General features: G+C 43.3%; 2 protein-coding genes across 5 annotated transcripts in view; one reads left to right on the top strand and one right to left on the bottom strand.

Moving 5' to 3' along the window:
- Nucleotides 1–1,223: 1,223 nt before the first annotated feature.
- Nucleotides 1,224–10,395, top strand: ncln (nicalin). 4 transcript variants are annotated; one of them, XM_031863914.1, is made up of 15 exons: nucleotides 1,224–1,525; nucleotides 2,145–2,335; nucleotides 3,119–3,263; nucleotides 3,446–3,540; nucleotides 4,638–4,718; nucleotides 4,881–4,984; nucleotides 5,745–5,833; nucleotides 5,957–6,096; nucleotides 6,310–6,536; nucleotides 6,914–7,001; nucleotides 7,135–7,173; nucleotides 7,466–7,629; nucleotides 7,794–7,847; nucleotides 8,099–8,177; nucleotides 8,573–10,395. In XM_031863914.1, the coding sequence occupies exons 1-15, from the start codon at nucleotides 1,351–1,353 to the stop codon at nucleotides 8,633–8,635; spliced, it is 1,734 nt and encodes a 577-aa protein (XP_031719774.1). In that variant the 5' UTR covers nucleotides 1,224–1,350; the 3' UTR covers nucleotides 8,636–10,395. The 4 variants fall into 4 exon arrangements, with proteins under 4 accessions (XP_031719774.1, XP_031719775.1, XP_031719776.1 ...); XM_031863915.1 differs by having other exon boundaries at nucleotides 7,469–7,629; XM_031863916.1 differs by having other exon boundaries at nucleotides 6,310–6,488.
- Nucleotides 10,396–10,709: 314 nt separating this feature from the next.
- The window catches only part of cers1 (ceramide synthase 1), a 22,786-nt gene continuing 16,083 nt past the window's right edge, over nucleotides 10,710–17,412 (bottom strand). Inside the window, exons 3-7 of the mRNA XM_031863918.1 lie at nucleotides 16,423–16,603; nucleotides 15,969–16,130; nucleotides 15,688–15,835; nucleotides 15,398–15,558; nucleotides 10,710–14,367 (exon numbers count right to left, since the gene is read on the bottom strand). Of these exons, the coding sequence (XP_031719778.1) occupies nucleotides 14,325–14,367; nucleotides 15,398–15,558; nucleotides 15,688–15,835; nucleotides 15,969–16,130; nucleotides 16,423–16,603 (695 nt within the window). The 3' untranslated portion in view covers nucleotides 10,710–14,324. The remainder of the gene's footprint in view (nucleotides 14,368–15,397; nucleotides 15,559–15,687; nucleotides 15,836–15,968; nucleotides 16,131–16,422; nucleotides 16,604–17,412) is intronic.

A 17,412-nucleotide genomic window follows, 5' to 3' on the forward strand; every position in this document is an offset into this window, starting at 1 on the left:
GTGTGGTTAAAATATTTGACTATACAGATAAATGCATATTAATACTGAAATGTGTTTTTCTTTACTTTCTTTTGTTGTTACACATTGGCCAACTCAATGACTGCCAAGACATAGCGGAATAATTTGCATAGAGACAGAGATGAAATGTACCTAATCTGGTATGGTAAAAAGTACATTTTCTATTGTTTGAAATGTATGTATTTTGTGTCTTTCACACAATCACCAATTCAAAGCTCTGACTAGTTCAAGGGAATAAAAAGAAAGACTGACCAGCAGTTGTCTTGGTCTGATTGACTTATTGCTCTTGGCTGCAACTCCCTCTGGAAGCAGATGATTCATGTCGGGTCTCAACAACCTGTTAATCAGGGGCGTCCATGGGATGTGATCGACCTGTATTTTCTACTTATATTATTGTAACTTAACGACTTATATTGCGCTCAATGTAAGATCCTGTAGACAACAGCCGGTCACTGAACAGGAAAACAGAACTATTTTCTTTGGTGCGGTTGCAAGACTTTGGTTACAAATGCCAAAAATGGTTAATAAAAGAAAAGAAAAAAACCTAACAAGGAATAATAGACCAAGAAATCAGTGTTGTTGTTGTTTCTTTAATTCACACGTTTTTTGCAACATTAACATTATAAGAAGACGCCCACAGTATTTTTAAATCCTAGTTATGGTAACTCTGCACTGGACCTCTGATGCCATTAGGTTTACATGGTGAATTACAAACATAGATGTAGATAAAAGGTTTTGTTTTTGCAAAGTGGGACGACATACTGGAAAGGAACCCAGGCCGCTGTGGTAAGGCCTTAGTACATGGGTCACCCTCTCTCCCAGGAAAGGCCAAACTTTTAACTAAGGTCTGAACCTTTACTGTAAATATCAACATAATGCTATATTGTAATCCAGCCAATAATATCACAGGGCCTCTATCATGGTTAGTTTATATAGTGTACAGCGCCATCTAGTGTCATTAAAGAACACGGCCCTTTAATTATAGCTGCCCTGGATGATGCCTGAAGGACTGTTGATTCAACGCAGCTCAGTTTTATATATTAAATAACTGGATAAATAGTATAGACAAACACGTACTTTTTAACAAACACACAATATCCGTTTGCTCCGTTTTTAGAAACAGGCAACGGTGTTGCATTTGTTCTGGTCCCAGTGTCGCGGTAGAGTAGCTGGCCGCTATTTGCCTGATCAGAATTATCTGTCAGATGCGGATAGCGGTTGATAAGCTAGCTAGCTAAAGCTAACCTGGGTCCCTGCCTGTCAGTTGCTGAAAGCAGTGACAGCTGAACATATTATTTCATCCCTAGCTGTGCGCCCAATACAATCGCCACAATGTTCGAGGAGGCTAGCGAAGTGTTCGATAACATGTTTAAATCTTCGTTTCCCCTAACCTTCATTGTGTTTATCCCCGCGGTGTTGATCCTGGTGTCACCGCTCCCGGCCGAGGCGGCACACGAGTTTACCGTGTACCGCATGCAGCAGTACGACCTGCAGGGACAGCCCTACGGTAAGTCAGCTGCTCCTCTACTTTATCACGAAGGAATACATGTAAGCACATCTACAGTTGACTCGACCAGTAACGAGAGCGATCTCCAAACATCAAACACGAGATAGCTCGCAGTTGTCTGCAGCTAACATTAACTCAATGCAGGCTAGCAGTAGCTAGCGGGGTGCTAATGTAGCTTAGCTTAGCTAGTAGGGAACAACAAGCTAGCTCATTTCCTTGAAGGAAATCATAATCTTTAACGTTACTCCTTAAAATTACATCTGAGCGACACTCTTACGTGTATATCACGAACTACATCCAGTCCACGAGTATTCGTGTCATTACATTAGCAACATTGCAAATATGCTTCTGTCTTAAATTCCTATAGGGATACAACAACAGTCGTAATGACTATTTATGTGGCACTTCTTAGATTAGGATTAATGAAAGCTACAAGACTTGACAAACAGATCAACCAAACCCCAGCCACTTTGTGAAAGTGTGTGTGTGTGTGTGTGTCATATAGGTTGTGATTCGTTCTGTTGTAGCCTCAGCAATAGCACCTCTTGCCCTTTCCTTTCGACATAAAGTCAAGAGTTATTGCTTCATAATTGATGATCAGTGTGTCTCCTACCCTCAGGTACCAGGAATGCCATCCTGAATACGGAGGCTCGTACTGTGGAAGCAGAGGTACTAAGTCGCCGCTGTGTTATAATGCGGCTGGCAGAATTCTCCTACGAGGAGTACCAGAAAGCCCTGCGCCAATCAGCGGGAGCTGTGGTCATCATCCTGCCCAAGAACATGTCTGCTATGCCCCAGGACATAGTGCAGGTGATAACACACTTTAATGCCAGAAATCAAATACCTGTGCTGCGTATCTTTTCTCTCCCTTCATCCTCCACTGTTTCAACAATGCAAAAGGAGGGTGGTGGTTCAAGTGAATGTGAGCTACACTATGAAGCACAACAAGAAGATTATTAAGAGTTACAGCCGTGTACATTTTGTTGTCAGACTTTATGCATGGTACAAGTCATGAGTAGCGTCCCTAACTAATGCCCAACTTTATTTGAGACAACCGAGCAGCACCCTGCTCCCTAATCACACAGTCAGCCATAAGCTTATCTGTTTCGGATTGAATTTTATTTGGGTTAGTAGTGCCTTGCTCAGGGGCATCCAAAAGGAAAGGCATAATCCCAATGCATAATTTAAATAACATCACCATCCTGTTTACTATATTTTAAGCTTTCCACTTAACTTCACCAAGCTTAGTGTGACAGAGATTGGATGTTTTCTCACCAAAGCACACTGACCAATTGTATGAGTTAGATTCGTGTTTCTGGAAAGCACAAGTAGTAGGCATTTCATAAGTTACTCATTTGTTTATGTAACTAAATTCCATTTTTGGTGAGTTGTTGAAGAGACAAAAGGTTAATCTGTAATGCTGTTTCTCTCCTGCTTCCTATTGAAGCAATGTTGAACTTGTAGGGTTTAAGGAATTAAATCAGATTTCCCCCTTTTTTCAGTTTTAATCCGTCAGCATCTCACGCTAGCAAACGGAGCTGTGTGTCGTAGCTTGTTAAACACGCCGGTCCCCTCTGTTTATATCATGTGTAGCACTTCATGGAGCTGGAGCCGGAGATGTTGGCCACCGAGACCATCGTCCCCGTCTACTTTGCCATGGAGGACGATGAGCTGCTGTCCATCTACACCCAAACCCTGACCTCCTCCTCCTCACAGGGCTCATTGTCAGCAGCAGAAGGTAGCGAGCCACTCCCTCTAGACCGGACCTGCTGTCTGCCTGTCTGCATTATACACAGAATTCATACATTTATGATGGAAAAAGGCCTCCTATGATTAACAGATGGGAAAAGCTGGTCATGTGGAATGGGCACTTTGCAAGTCGGTCAACTCTAATGCTGTGTTTTCTGTTGATTTCTGTAGTGCTGCTGCATACAGCCACAGCCAACGGCTTCCAGATGGTAACCAGTGGAGCTCAGAGTAAAGCCGTCAGTGACTGGGCCATCACCAGTCTAGAGGTGAGAGACTTTAACTATAGTCTAAAGACAAGTGTACTAGAATGGGCTGATTTAAACACACAAGCCCTCATAAAGGGACACTGTCACCGGAATCATGTAACAAAAGTATGTAATCACTAGTAAGACAGATTTCAGTATTGTAAGTTCAGTCTTTTATTTTCATTATTAATAAACTATGTTGATTTCTTTTGAAGAGTCAACTTGAAATGGAAAACTTAAGTACCCGTAGTGTTCCTGTACACAGAAATAAACTTCAGGAGCACCAGTCAGAGGGTTGCATGTTACCGTTACGTCAGGCTTGTCTTGGTTGTTAGGACCGTTGACTCGCAGCAAGAATGCCCTGGATTTACCTCCGTCTTTGTTTGTTGAGTGAGTTTTAATTGGCGTAGTTTTCCCTCTGGGTGCTTGATCCAGTTTCCTCCCACAGTCAACATGCCTGAAGCTCAGATGCACTAAAAACCTGAATTTAATGAGACTGTGTACACTTTAATTGATTATTCTTTGGTGAGGTAATAATCATTTGCAAGATATCTAAAACGCTACTCTTAGTTGTTGATTTGGTAAGGCTTCTCTGTTAAATTCCATTTCTGTATTTCATTAACATGTTCTGTCTGTTGCACAATAAAGATTTTAAAACCGCTTCTCAAGTCAGATGTTTGAGAAACGGGTGAAAAGTCTCTGTGGCTTTGATGTAATAGTAAAGCTTTAATGTGTTCTGCTCATGTGGGAGCCCTTAAGTCCTGGAACAAAGACCGTTGTGTGGACTGAACGCCTGGGATTTTAGTTAGTGCAGTTTAAATTGAGAATATATTTTGCTGCAATTATTTAAATTTACACAGTATCTAACCAAGATTTCTCTCTATTTTGCTCTTACGGTTTTGTTTTAAAACCAGGAGGAGAAAAAAGGCTGTTTAGTCCCACTGCAGGGGATTAGGAGACCCTGAGGTCCAATGTGACTGATGCCCACTGCACTGTCACGCCGGCAGCCTGACAGCTTTTATCAGCAGGGTGCCGTTGGTTCAGCTGAATCTCATGATCTAGATAATCTGCTTCTGTTTTTACGTCGCTCATCTAATGGCTCTGTGTTTCTTCACCAGGGTCGTCTGGCTGGAGTTGGAGGAGAGGACCTGCCCACTATTGTGGTGGTCACCCACTACGACTCCTTTGGTGTTGCTCCCGTATGTTCACAGCTTCTTTTCTCTTACAAATAAGCCCTGACTCTTTCCAAACGTACAGTAATGCAACACAACTGTCTGTAAAAGGAGAGCAGGCCAGGAGAGTAACCCGTGTGCGTGTGTGCACGCGTGTGTGCGTGTGTGTGTGTGTGTCCGTCCGTCCAGTGGCTGTCGTACGGAGCAGACTCAAACGGCAGCGGGGTGTCCATGTTACTAGAGCTGGCTCGTCTCTTCTCGAAACTGTACACCTACAAGAGGACACATGCTGGGTGAGTAATGAGGACGGCACTCACTTTAACATTGTTTTTGGATCATTTCGTGTCTCATTAGCTTTAACAGGATTGTACGGAGGACGCGGAAAATAGTGTCAGCAAAGCAATCAAAGGCAGAGTCCGTTCTGCAGTTTACCGGGGGTCTTTAATCAAACAAATGAACACAAGCAAAACAGAAAACCCAGCTCAGTCAGGAGGCTCCGTCACAAAACTAGATGAATGAACCGTCTCAGTCGACACCCCGGTGTGCTCTATGCTGCGCACTCACTTTATGCATTGTGTGTAGGATGAAATGGTCGAAGTGGTATTGATTGCTGACCTCAGTGGTCCGTCTGAACGTAAGATAAAGTCTTATTTGTTTTGTCCATCACAGTTGTTCTGGTCAGTGTCCTGCTCCAAATGCTTTTTGAGAACTCTATTGAACGTCATCTGTGCACTCTGCTGGCAGTAAGAATCACAGCGGACTGTGTGTTAAACACTTAAAGCGGTCAATAATACGGTACAGGCTCATTCTTCCGTCTAAATGTACTTAACAGTAGCTGAGTGGAAGGACTCTAACAGAAAGACGTCTTCCAGAGAGTGGTTAGTAAAGGAGTAATGGACTTTACTGTAACATGCTCTGTGGAAGACAAAGTCAGCACTACTCACTTGATTTGTCCGTCATTTTAAGGCCTTGTGATTGTCTGTACATTGATTCATCACACATCCTCTGTCAGGCTCCCTTGTAGATTACTCATGTGTGGATCCTGTTGTTCAGGTACAACCTGCTGTTCTTTGTATCTGGTGGGGGAAAGTTCAACTACCAGGGCACCAAACGTTGGCTGGAGGACAATCTGGACCATACAGGTACTGTTGTGTTCAAACAAGGCTTTTCATGCGAAGTATTCATGCAGCTTTTTTTGTGCCCTTTTTCTCCACCCCCTCTGTCTTTCGATATTGAATATTCTATTATATTCCCTTTCTCGATAGACTCCAGTCTGCTGCAGGACAACGTCGCCTTCGTGTTGTGTCTGGACACCCTGGGGAACGGAGACTCTCTGCACCTCCATGTGTCCAAACCTCCTAAAGAGGGATCTCCTCAGTTTTCTCTACTTAAAGAGCTGGAGCTGGTAAGACCCTCGAGGCTTGATGCACCTCAGTCTGATTATTTCATCCCCTCTTTAACTCCGCTTCACAAGTTAACTTGTGCGCTTTAACTTAAATTTAAACTCAAATAAAATGTTCTTTCTACGTTTTTCCTGGTTATAGTTTTGCTCCACTTTTTCTCGTTAAACCCAGATCATATATAAGATTATAGGATATAATTTCCCGTTTCCTCTTAGGTGGCCGCTAGTCAGTACCCGGAGGTGAAGTTCTCCATGGTCCACAAGAAGATCAACCTGGCCGACGACATGCTGGCCTGGGAGCACGAGCGCTTCGGGATCCGCCGCCTGCCGGCCTTCACGTTGTCCCACCTGCCCTCCCATCGCCTGGCTCAGCGCTTCAGCATCATGGACTCGCGGTCAGTGTCCCCCTCCTCTCGCCACGGAGCGGGAGAGCCCCCTGCTGGGTGGGTTCATTACTGCAAGTCTCTGAATCACCGAAAAAAAGAGTTTCCATCCCAGCGGCCGGTCATTTCATGCTCCTGTAGCCCTCCACCCCCCCCCCCCCCCCCCGTCTCTCTGGCTGTTTTTTATTTATCGGTTATGTGTTACAGTTTGAAACTTGACCCCGTTCCTATCAGTTTATTTGATATTTGCTCTGTTTTCTTTTCTCAAACCTCCTCCATTTCAGCCCTCCTGTGTGGAAATGGATTCTCTGTAATTGGTTTCTCTCTCGTTCTCTCGCTCTCTGGCTCTCTCTCTTGCTTCAGAGGGTTCCCGGTTTATCTCTTGGAGTCTTTCCACCTCCTCTAACTGTCTGCACACTTGTGTTTGTGTCTCACAGGCCTTATGTAGATGTGGAGAAACTCACCAGGAACACCAAGCTGGTAGCCGAGGCACTGGCCAGGGTCATCTACAACCTCACCGAGAAGGTAAACACACAGATGGAGAAAATGAGACGACTCTAGATTCTTGTCTGCTTTCTGCCTGTGATGTGACATTTCTGTGTGTGTGTGTGTGTGTGTGTGTGTGTGTGTGTGTGTGTGTGTGTACTCTGCTTCACAGGGGGCTCCTGGGGACCTGCAGATCTTCACTGAACAGATGGTGAGTGACAAAACTGCGAGGGCATGGTGGTAACGCATCTCTAGAATAAACGGCAGTAGCAACAATTTCCCCTCATTATTATTTCTTTCTTTATCGAGACAGAATCTGTGCAAAATGGTGCTATTTTAGTACTTTTTGTTGTTAAAACTGAAAGCAAAACCTCCACATAACTATAAATTATTGCTTTTCTTAATAATTATTTCCAATATACAGATCTGCTATATCCGGATGGTTGTTTTGTGTGTAGCTCGTACTGCACGCCGCTGTTGTAATGCAGTTTGTGTCGCGTCAGCAGGTGCAGGACGAGCAGCTGTCGGCGGTGGTGGACTGGCTCACAGCGCAGCCGCGAGCCGCTCAGCTGGTGGACAAAGACAGCAGCGTGGTGTCCACTCTGGAGTATCACCTCGGACACTACCTCAAGGACGTCAAAAGACACTACGTCAAAGCTGACAAAAGGTAGAGAACAGGTCGGAGGCGGACGTGAAAGATTAACGCTCGGTTGTTACTTTAAGAATAACAGAACTTGGATGCTTAAATGCTCAAAATATGTTGTCGCAAACCTTCAAACAGTTTTCAGTCTTTCCTGTATATCTAACATCTATTCTCTGTTTTGTCCTCAGGGATCCAGAGTTTGTATTCTACGACCAGCTGAAGCAGACTATGAACGCTTACAGGTACGCCGTAATGAGCTCCTCTCCTTCTCCGAGGTGCTTTACTGCAGTTCATGCTGATTTACTGTAGCTTTGTAAAAGCTCTCCAGCTGTCTGTGAAGTCGTGAGGCCATCTCGTCTGCACTAAATTAGTCCTCAGTTAACTTCATTTCAGACTTGTGTCTTTTTGTCCACACTAGTAAAAGACCAAACATTAAAATAAGCCTTCACATTTATGTCAAAGACGATTTTTCATTCTGTGTTTCCCCTCTTAGAGTGAAGCCTGCTATTTTTGACTTGCTGCTGGCTGTCTGCATTGCAGCCTACTTAGGGGTGATGTATCTTGCTATCCAGGTAAGTCCCTGTGCTCATGCAGTAGACTGTAGCCTCTTTCATACGATAACCGTTATTTTACAATAACGATGTATCGGCTCATTGTTTTTGGTCTGTAAATTGACCCTCATTGCTCTCCATTAACGTAGCCGTATTCAGCAAATAAGCTCTAAAGGACCAGTGTACAAGACCTGCTCAGCACCAGACAGAGTTAGCGACTAACTGGTGAACACAGAGCAGCATTTAGTAGCTACAGAGTCAGATAGTTCCCTCAGGAGATCAAAGCAGACCTGTTAGTATTGGTATTGTTGTTAGTATTCCATGTCTGTCAAAGGTCTGTGAGCGTGCAGATGTTTTGTGGGTCTTCCTCTCTGGCAAAATAAAATGAACTCTTGTCTTCTGCTCCTCTTCTGCAGAACTTTGGAGTCCTCTACAGCGTCGTACGTAGAATCACTCAGCCCAAGACCAAGACCCATTAAGGTGCACGACACCATTTTTCTTTTTTTCCAGATCCCCACACTTTTCCACAAATCCAGGAACTTTTACCAGTAAGAACGCAGCAGCTGGTCCGAGCTGCTGTTCTCATGATGGTTTTCAAACCAGCAGAATCTCTTCCGTTTCTTTCATCCCGATCCACAGACTGTGATGTCGGATCCTGTCCTGCTGCCCACTTAATTCATTTGGTCTCACGGACCGGAATAAATCAGGAATCATTTTTTTTACTCTCCCCGTCTTCATGAACACAGATGTCTCGTCATTCATTTATAATAATCCCTCACGTCGGGACATATTTCATTATTTCGCTCTTGTGAGGGGATGTAAAGCATTTGTTCCGCACCTCTGAGATCTAGATGAGATTAAGTCCTCTCCGTTCACCGTACGAGTGATCGCTCTGCCAAACCGACGTCATGTGTCGTCTCAGGCAGCTACGGGGAGAAACCGACCACGCAGAGTTTAGTCCAGAATTTCTTTTTTGTCAGATGTGTTCACCCAACCTGGTTGTTAATTAAAGGAAAAGTTCACATTTTTTAATCTGCTTGAATACAATACTCACATTTTCATAAAGAGGTATTTGTAATAGTTCTTTCTTACCGTACGGACTCCCTCCTAAATCCACAGTCCTCGTTCTGTTCTCGCCCCCACTGCTCATCAAGGAAACACCGTCGGTGAAGTCACACAGAGGGAGTTTCATACTAAGAAGACAGTTAACGTTAGAGGGTACTGACGGCACAGACAGGTCTGTGGATTTTGTCTTCCATCTCTTTCAGGGCTCCTACTCAGCATTCATAAGACTCGATTGATTGCTTAGAATGAAACGTGTAAAATAGTGAAAAAATGCTCAACGCAGGTTATCAGAGTCCAAGGTGATGTCTTCAAATTGCCTTTTCTGTCAGGCGAAGAGAACAAGTGACAACAATATAAATATTTACAACAATATAAAACCTAGAAAGGCAACAAATTATCAAAGTATTTGGCGACATTTCATAAATGAGCATAAGAGTATTACATTGAGACAGACTTGAAAATAAATCTGAACTTTTCCTTTTTAGATGTGTAGTGAAAATGACAAATAGTGTTTACGGATAAGATGAGCTGTCTAAAACAATGTGAAGTAGTGTTTAGATTATCCTGATTCATTTGCCTTGGTAGTGCATTTATTAACAGAAACATTTAATTTAATGCAAAATAAATCTTTGCCAAATACTAATGTATTAATCTCCTGTTAAATCTATAACCTTGTAGAAATTTGAAGCTGATTCCACCTTGAAATTTTCCTTCTTACTTTTTGTGCCATTTCTTTCTGTAGATGAAGTTTGATTTCTGTTGCTGTGACTTAAAGTTGTCTTTTTTTTACCTGAATGGATAAAAAAGTCCTGCTGATTTTAAAAACATGTTAAAGAAAGGTCACGTGCAACAGACATGTTTCTCTAAGTGTAGTACAACACCGTGTCATGACGAGATAAATCTCCGCCCCTTTATCAGTGGAAAACTTAATCTGCTGAATGTGACCTTTTGCTGACTGCAGCAATAATGGGATTTGATTTAATCCGACATTTTTAAAGACGTGTCAAGATTTTGGTCGAGCCAGCACTGCAGCATTTGTACACCAGATGTCTTAAAATGGGAAATAACACCAAAAGATGTTGGATTAAATGTGGACAAATATCTTGAACTCGCCTAGATTAAGTTGGTGTGTGTGTAAAATTAATGCTGCAGTGTTTCCTTGAACTCTTCTCTGCCCTAATCTTGCCTTGTGGGTGAATGGTGTGTTTTTGCATTTTTGTATTTTCCATGTTTTAGCGCATGACCTGTGACCCCCCCCCCCCTTTTTTTTTTTTTTTGCATTACCAACATGAGGGAAATACTGTGTGGTACATATGACTTTTTAATTTATTGAAGCGGTTAGTTTTCATTTATGCACTGAACTGAACTCTCCTCTGGTCTGAACTCTGTTTCGCCTCATCCACAACACTTGATCTTTGCAATGAAACGGACATCAGTTGTGATTTAAAATAAAAATAAAAAAAGTTTAAAGAAATCACGAGTCTCTTGTTTTACTGACATGTTTTATTTTATGGGAAAAAATGAAACGATAACATTGGCTGAATGGTATTAAAATTGCATTTCAAAAGAGCAAGTGTGTCTTCATCAAGTGGTCCGATTTAGAAAGTGGTCAAAAACAAAAGGGTCAATTTGTACCGATTACAATCAATAATCCAGAAACTTTAAATTAACATGTTTTAGTTACCTTTTTTTTCACCCCAGAAAAAGTCATAAAAATTCCCCAAATCTCCTTTTTCTGATCTAATGAACAATAATAATATCAATAAATTACAGTGCAATTTAGAAGAAATACCTGCAGGGCTTTTACCGCCCGTCACTCCTCTCTGCTCTTCACCCGCTCCCACAAACACTTGCCTCATAATGTGGATGGACATTTTGGCACAATCAAAGCACTCATGAAAATACTCTGTCATAATGGAGGCTCAGCCTGTGAGCCGGTTCAGGCGGACAACTTGCGTGTCATATTTAATCCTACAGATCCGATGCACACAGCCTTCACTGCTCAGTTTGCAAACGCTGCTCCTTTTACGGCTCGTTTCCACACATCAGGATCAGGGAGTGACGAGGTCAGGCACCTGGACCCAAATGTTTTTTTTCATACTGCAAATTATAAACACTGCTTCTTTTATCGTCACTCCCTAACTTTCTCTTTGTTGATGGCAAATCCAATCCATCGTACTCTTCTCCCTGCGACACTGCTGCCTTTGCAAACTGATCAGTAAACGCTCCCGGACCTCCTCTGAGCTGATTTTGGTTTATTCAAACAGAGAGTGAGGAGGTCAGAGACGAGACATCAGGTATCAAGTCTGTGCTTTAACAACGCCAGTTGTCTGACCGAACTGAGCTTCACGTGCGACGTGTTTCCGACAATTCGGACGTTTAAATAAGAATCAGCCAAATACATACAATTTCATGTTTTTTTTCCCCCCTTCAATTTCAGATCATTGTGTCATGTCTGGGTAGCAGTAAGGGGTGGGCGACATGGTTACAATTTATTTCACATCATACTGACATTTTAACAATTGACTTATATCTAATCCACACCTGGACGTTGCTGCAGCTGTTTTTGGGGTAACCCATGAAAAGACTAAGTACTTTAGATGCTAAATTATAAAATCCAATATTTCCATACAACCGCTCGTGGATTTACAACATTGACGCCCCGGTGTTAACAGTACAGCAAATGAATATCCTCTGATGGTGCATTTCGTCATATCGCCCAGCCCTCATAGTTGTAGTTGCTTGTTCACACATCGCATCGCAGGGCTGTCTGCAGCGTGACAGTTGGGGGAGAGACTGAGGGTGCTCCTTTCGCACACAGTACCATACCAGACACATCTAATCCAGACCACAGGTCTTTTGTGGGTTTACTGCAAACTCCCGTCATCTGTCACCAAATCAACAAAAATATCAGCAGATCTCATCTCAGTTGAGCAGTCGAGACCTCGGAGGTCTCGTCCTGCCAGAACACCATGCGAGTAAAACCAGTGAGCCACGGGACTCTGATCGTGTGATATATTACACACGGCAACATGTGTTTGATAAACCGCGTTGCTTTACAGTACAGCTGTGTAACGACTACAGCAAAATGAGTGTGAGCCTGCATTTAGAGATCTGAGACTAAATCCTGGTGATGTAGATGAGCAAAACAACTCTCCCCATCACCGACTTGCACACCGCAGGAAAAAAAAAAAAGAAACTGGAATACCAACAGTGATCTCAGAGAAAAAGAAAAAAAAACAGCAGCAATTAAAAACAAAACAAATCAACAATGATAACCTGAACTACAGCAATAACAGTGATAGTTTAATACAAAAGTAAAACTCCCCTCATGTGCTGATTTGGGGATCGTGGAAGACAAAAACAGAAAAACTAAAACAGCGCCACATCTGCGGCCCGCTCCAGCAGCACAAGCATGCCGTTCATCGAAACAAGAGCTTGAATTTGATTGAGAAGGTAGGAAGAATAGAAATATCCCTTCTTTTTTTTTTTTACAGGTGCAACAGCTGTTTCCACTAACACACACACAAACGAATGGGATCTAGTGTAACTCCTCGAGTCAAGGGAAACCTTTTCGCCAAAGTTTAATTGAATGTTTTGGAAAAAACAATCTTCCCGTAGGTGGGATTTCTGGGAGGAAATAGACGTTAATCTGATCTCTTAATGCGTGTCTGCAATAGATCCACACACATTTAAATGCCACAGGAGAGCTGATCACACACTGGTGTGTGTGTGTGTTCAGTGGTTACTGCTGCTTCAAAGAATTCGGTCTTCAGGAGGATTTTTACATTAATAAAGACATTATGATTACATAGCTAGAGGACTTTTTTTTTTTCTTCATTGTTTGTAAGACAATTTCAGAGCATATTTCCAAAATCATTCGATGTCATGCAGTCCTGAATACCATAATGTGTGCATACATTATTTTTTCCGTCATACTGATCTTTATCTTTACACAAGTTCTGGGCTATTTGTTCCAATTTTCTATGAACCCGATAGCCGCCACCGCACACAAACCGGCTATAAATGTTAATCAAATCCATATTGTTTCAACAAATGAGGATGATGAGGATGATACTGAAACCCAGTCAATCAATTCTAGCTATTTGCTGTCATTAAACCAGCAACCAGCTTGCATGCCTTCATGTCAGTGCAGCAACAGATGCTTTGCAGCACACGTAGGAAAGAAAAAAAAAGCTTTTTCTATACAATTAAATATTCCCAATGCCCGTCGATCATCAGTACAAGAGAGAACATGTAAACTCAGAGGTGAAATGTTGTGAAGGATTTTAAAGATCCAGCTACATCCATCCTACAACACCTAACATACACATACCTACACACACCAAATGTGGCTTTTTCGATTCATACTAATGGACGCCAAGCTGTGCGGTCACCACCACGGATTTGTGCAATGATATGAAAATCAATACATGTGGTGAAACAGCAGCTTGTACTCGCCAGACAGGCTCTTATATGCCTCTCTGCAGCCGCGGAAAGTGATACCGATGAACAACGCAAACGTTTCCCTTTTGAATGGTGATTCTAAGCCATTTATCTTCATGTCTTGGGTCAGATAAGATGGACGGAGGTTAAAGGAGACGAGCAAACACAGCTCTCCCCCCTTTATAGAATTTAGCATATTGCTCGTTTACCGGGTTGCTAAAGGGTTACTGTTGGTCTAAATGTCTACAGAACCACGACAGGCCGATAAACGTCTCCTTGTCTGGGTGCTGCGGCGCTGTGATGATCGAGACACCCTGCACTACAGTCCGACTCTCACTCCAGCTGGTTTCTGTTCCTCCTGAATCTATCAAATGTAAAGTTTGCAACAAGAAGACAAAAAGTCACCTGAAATAACATTCACAGTGCTCTAAGAAAAACAAAATGACAGCGATGAAATGAAATGTTCTAAAACAAAATAAAAAGAGTAAAAACCCATTGCAGCCCCAACTTGCTATTTTCCTCCCTTTTTTTTCTTTTCCGTGACACTCTTCCCTTCGGCCACTTTTTTTTTTTTTTGGAGCGTGAGCCGTCCGAGGAGGGCGTCTTGTCTTGCTTGTACTTGTAGCCCGGTGCCAGGTGGTGGCGACGGAGAGCCTGTTATAGGTGCTTCTCTTTGGTGACCCCATTCTGCACTTGCTTCCTGGTGAAAGAGAGACGAGGGAGAGAGAGAGAGAGTCAGGGGAACTGAGAGAGCGCAGGACAGGACAGGAGCATAAGCTTGTCAGGTGAGGTGATCGGGTGTGAGGCATTAGCAGGCAGAGAGGATATCAGCAGTGGCCAAGGCCAGGCAGATAAAGAGTGCCACATAATCGCATCTCCATATGGCCTCAGGCTCTTTGATCCTATCTCCCTGTGAGCGCCGCTAGTTAAACGAGCTCAGAGGAAGATCTGCTCCTTCTGCATCTACACCTGGACTTCATGTGAGGACAATTGTCCGAATGAGTTATCAAGTCGTCGGACCACAACACGACAGCTTGTACGGTGTCAAGTTTCTTTTTTCGTCCTGTGAACACACACGAGTAGATTTTTTTGTGCCGACGTCTTCAGAGTTTCGGTGGTCAAAGGCTGCCGTGATAATCAGAGGGACACATAACAGTCAGGAGGCTAAAGGCGGCTCCTCAGATAACGACCGGTGAATCAATGAGTTCAGATAAAGGCGCCAGCAGATACACTTTGGTTTTAGTCAGGTTGGCATATATCCTCGTTTGGAGTGTTGAGTATTTATTTTTACATTAGAAGAGATCACCATTACGTAACTTGATGGTTTCTATGAAAGAAGACACAAACTATTTGTGAATCTTCATATTATTCTAATCAATCACCTCGAATAGTTAACATTAGCTCATAGCAACACTGTGCCTGAGTACAGTCCCGCAGAGCTGCTAGCATGGCTGTAGACTCTTCGTTTTGTTCATCAGAATATAACAACACACCTGGCTACATGTGCATACAAAATCAACTTTAAAATGTGTTTATTTACAGGAGCTCAAGTCTTCAAACTAAAGATTTATTGATGTGGAAGTTCTACAAATAGCACCTTAAGCTGGTGGTCAGATTGAACATTTAAAGTAAAAAGCAGCCAGCAGTTGGCTGGTGGTGTTATTCCACCCTGAGCTGAGGTCTCGCTGTCAGATGAATTTAGAAGACAGGGCGTGATGGTGTGAGCTCACCCCTGGGCGGAGTTGTGATGTCCAGCATCAGCATCGTTGTTCTCTGCCCGGGGCTCTCTGAGCAGTCCGGCTGCCGCCTTGATGCCGTCCTCGTCCTCGTACTCCCGGACGTCGTTCACCTCTTTCACCTTTAGCACCTTCACTACGAAAACCACGATGAACTACACAGAACAAGGGGAGGAACAGGAAGCACACCGAAGTCAGATTGTGTCGTTGCAGTTTCGACAAAACACACACATTGACTGTAGATTATTTGTGGGTTTTGAATTAATAAACCTGAGCGTCCTCACCAAGAACCAGTAGATGTTCATGAGCAGCAGCGCCAGGAGAAGAGTGTTGAAGAAGAAGTAGAAGGGGATGTTGGGGACAGACTGGAGGCTGGACACACATGTGGCGTACAGCACTTTGAGAGGGAACCAGTAGAGACGGAACCAGAACCTGAGAGAACACGATAGAAACCAGAGGTAGAAATGTATGTCTGTTCATCTTCATGAGTGAATGAGAAACAGACAAGACAACAAAAACAAGTCAGAGAGTGTTTGAGTGTGTGTGTGCGTCTGTTGAGCCTCACCAGGTGATGCTGAAGCTGACGGAGCCCATGTTGGACAGCACGTCGTTGAGCAGGTGATAGCCTCCTCCTCTGGACTTCAGGTAGATATTGAGCTTGGTGAACTCCAGCTGGATGTCGTTGATGTCGTGGAGGAACAACACCAGGATCCCTACGTTGTGGTATCTGAGGGGCAGGGAGCGCGCGGTACAGTGGATGTACAGTTCAGCTTATTTCTAATATTTCTAAGTCAGGAATACAGGAATAAAACCAGCAACCCCCCTAAAGCATGTATAGTAAAGCTGTAATTGTGCACATGACATTGTCAGTCTGCAAAAGAAAGATAAAGTGCATTGCAGTGTCGATTCCTGTTTTCTTTCAGTTGCTGTGCATTAATTAGATTTTCATTTAACTACAAAAAGCAAACCTTACTCTCTACTCTGTTTAGACTGAACAGGCAGACACATTAAACTAGTACCTGAAGGCGTAGGAGAAGCTGATGAGTGCCAGTGTGATGATGTGGTGCACCACCATCACAGCCGAGTCCTTCCTCCACGCGTCCATGTAGACCGTAGCATAGATGGAGTGGCCATAGAAGCTGCCCTGGATCAGGTAGGCGATGGCGATGTCTGCAGGCACTGACATACCACTCTGCCAGTCTGGAGGAACACACAGGAGATGTGACGACAGGTTACGGGCTGGCGCACACATTAAGGATGTCTGAACTGTCAAAGGACCAATGAAGGAGATAAATGACCAACGCTTCTTTTTTGTATTATTTCTCCAGATCTGAAGCGGGATGACTGTGGAGACGGCAGAAAGAATTTCATTTTTAAATGTACAATCAAATGTTTTCTTTAAGGTAAATACATTTACATTAAACAAATGATGTATGAATAATTGTTAGATTTAAGGGCATACAGCTGATGGATTCATCTTGTGTGTAGAGGATGAATACTTCCGGATACCAGATGTGAAGGGTCAGCCGGGGTATTTAGTATGTGAAGGAGGTTGGAGGGATCAGGTTTAAGCTCCGGGGGAATTAGAGAGGGTTTCTAAAGTGCCGCAGGCAAAACATGACAACTGTCTGCTGAGGCTGCTAGGCTAGCTATCAGATGTTGGACGGAAACTTTCTCCTCTAATGTTTGAGTAAGGTTCGTCTCTGGTGGGATGGGGTTACGTTTGGGCCGTAATGTTTATTGATTGGACCTTCTGTCATTAAACATTGAGGAGAAGGCTGTTAGATGGATCACAAAAGAAGAGCTGCCAAGGGGAGGCATGGGAACTGGAGGCTTTTATTTTCTCCTGGAGAATGAAGCTCCCCCCCCTCTCTTCTCTTCAGAATTCAGACTCCTCCTCGTTTCTGCCACTGTGTTGTTCCACCCTAATTCTACAACTAAAATGCTTCTCCTTTAAAGCTTTCTCTCTCTCTCTCTCTCTCTCTCTCTCTCTCTCTCTCTCTCTCTCT

The sequence above is a fragment of the Anarrhichthys ocellatus genome, unplaced genomic scaffold (genome assembly GCF_004355925.1).
Source record: "Anarrhichthys ocellatus isolate YVR2014 unplaced genomic scaffold, GSC_Weel_1.0 scaffold30, whole genome shotgun sequence".
In the NCBI taxonomy this organism is placed as follows: Eukaryota; Metazoa; Chordata; class Actinopteri; order Perciformes; family Anarhichadidae; genus Anarrhichthys; species Anarrhichthys ocellatus.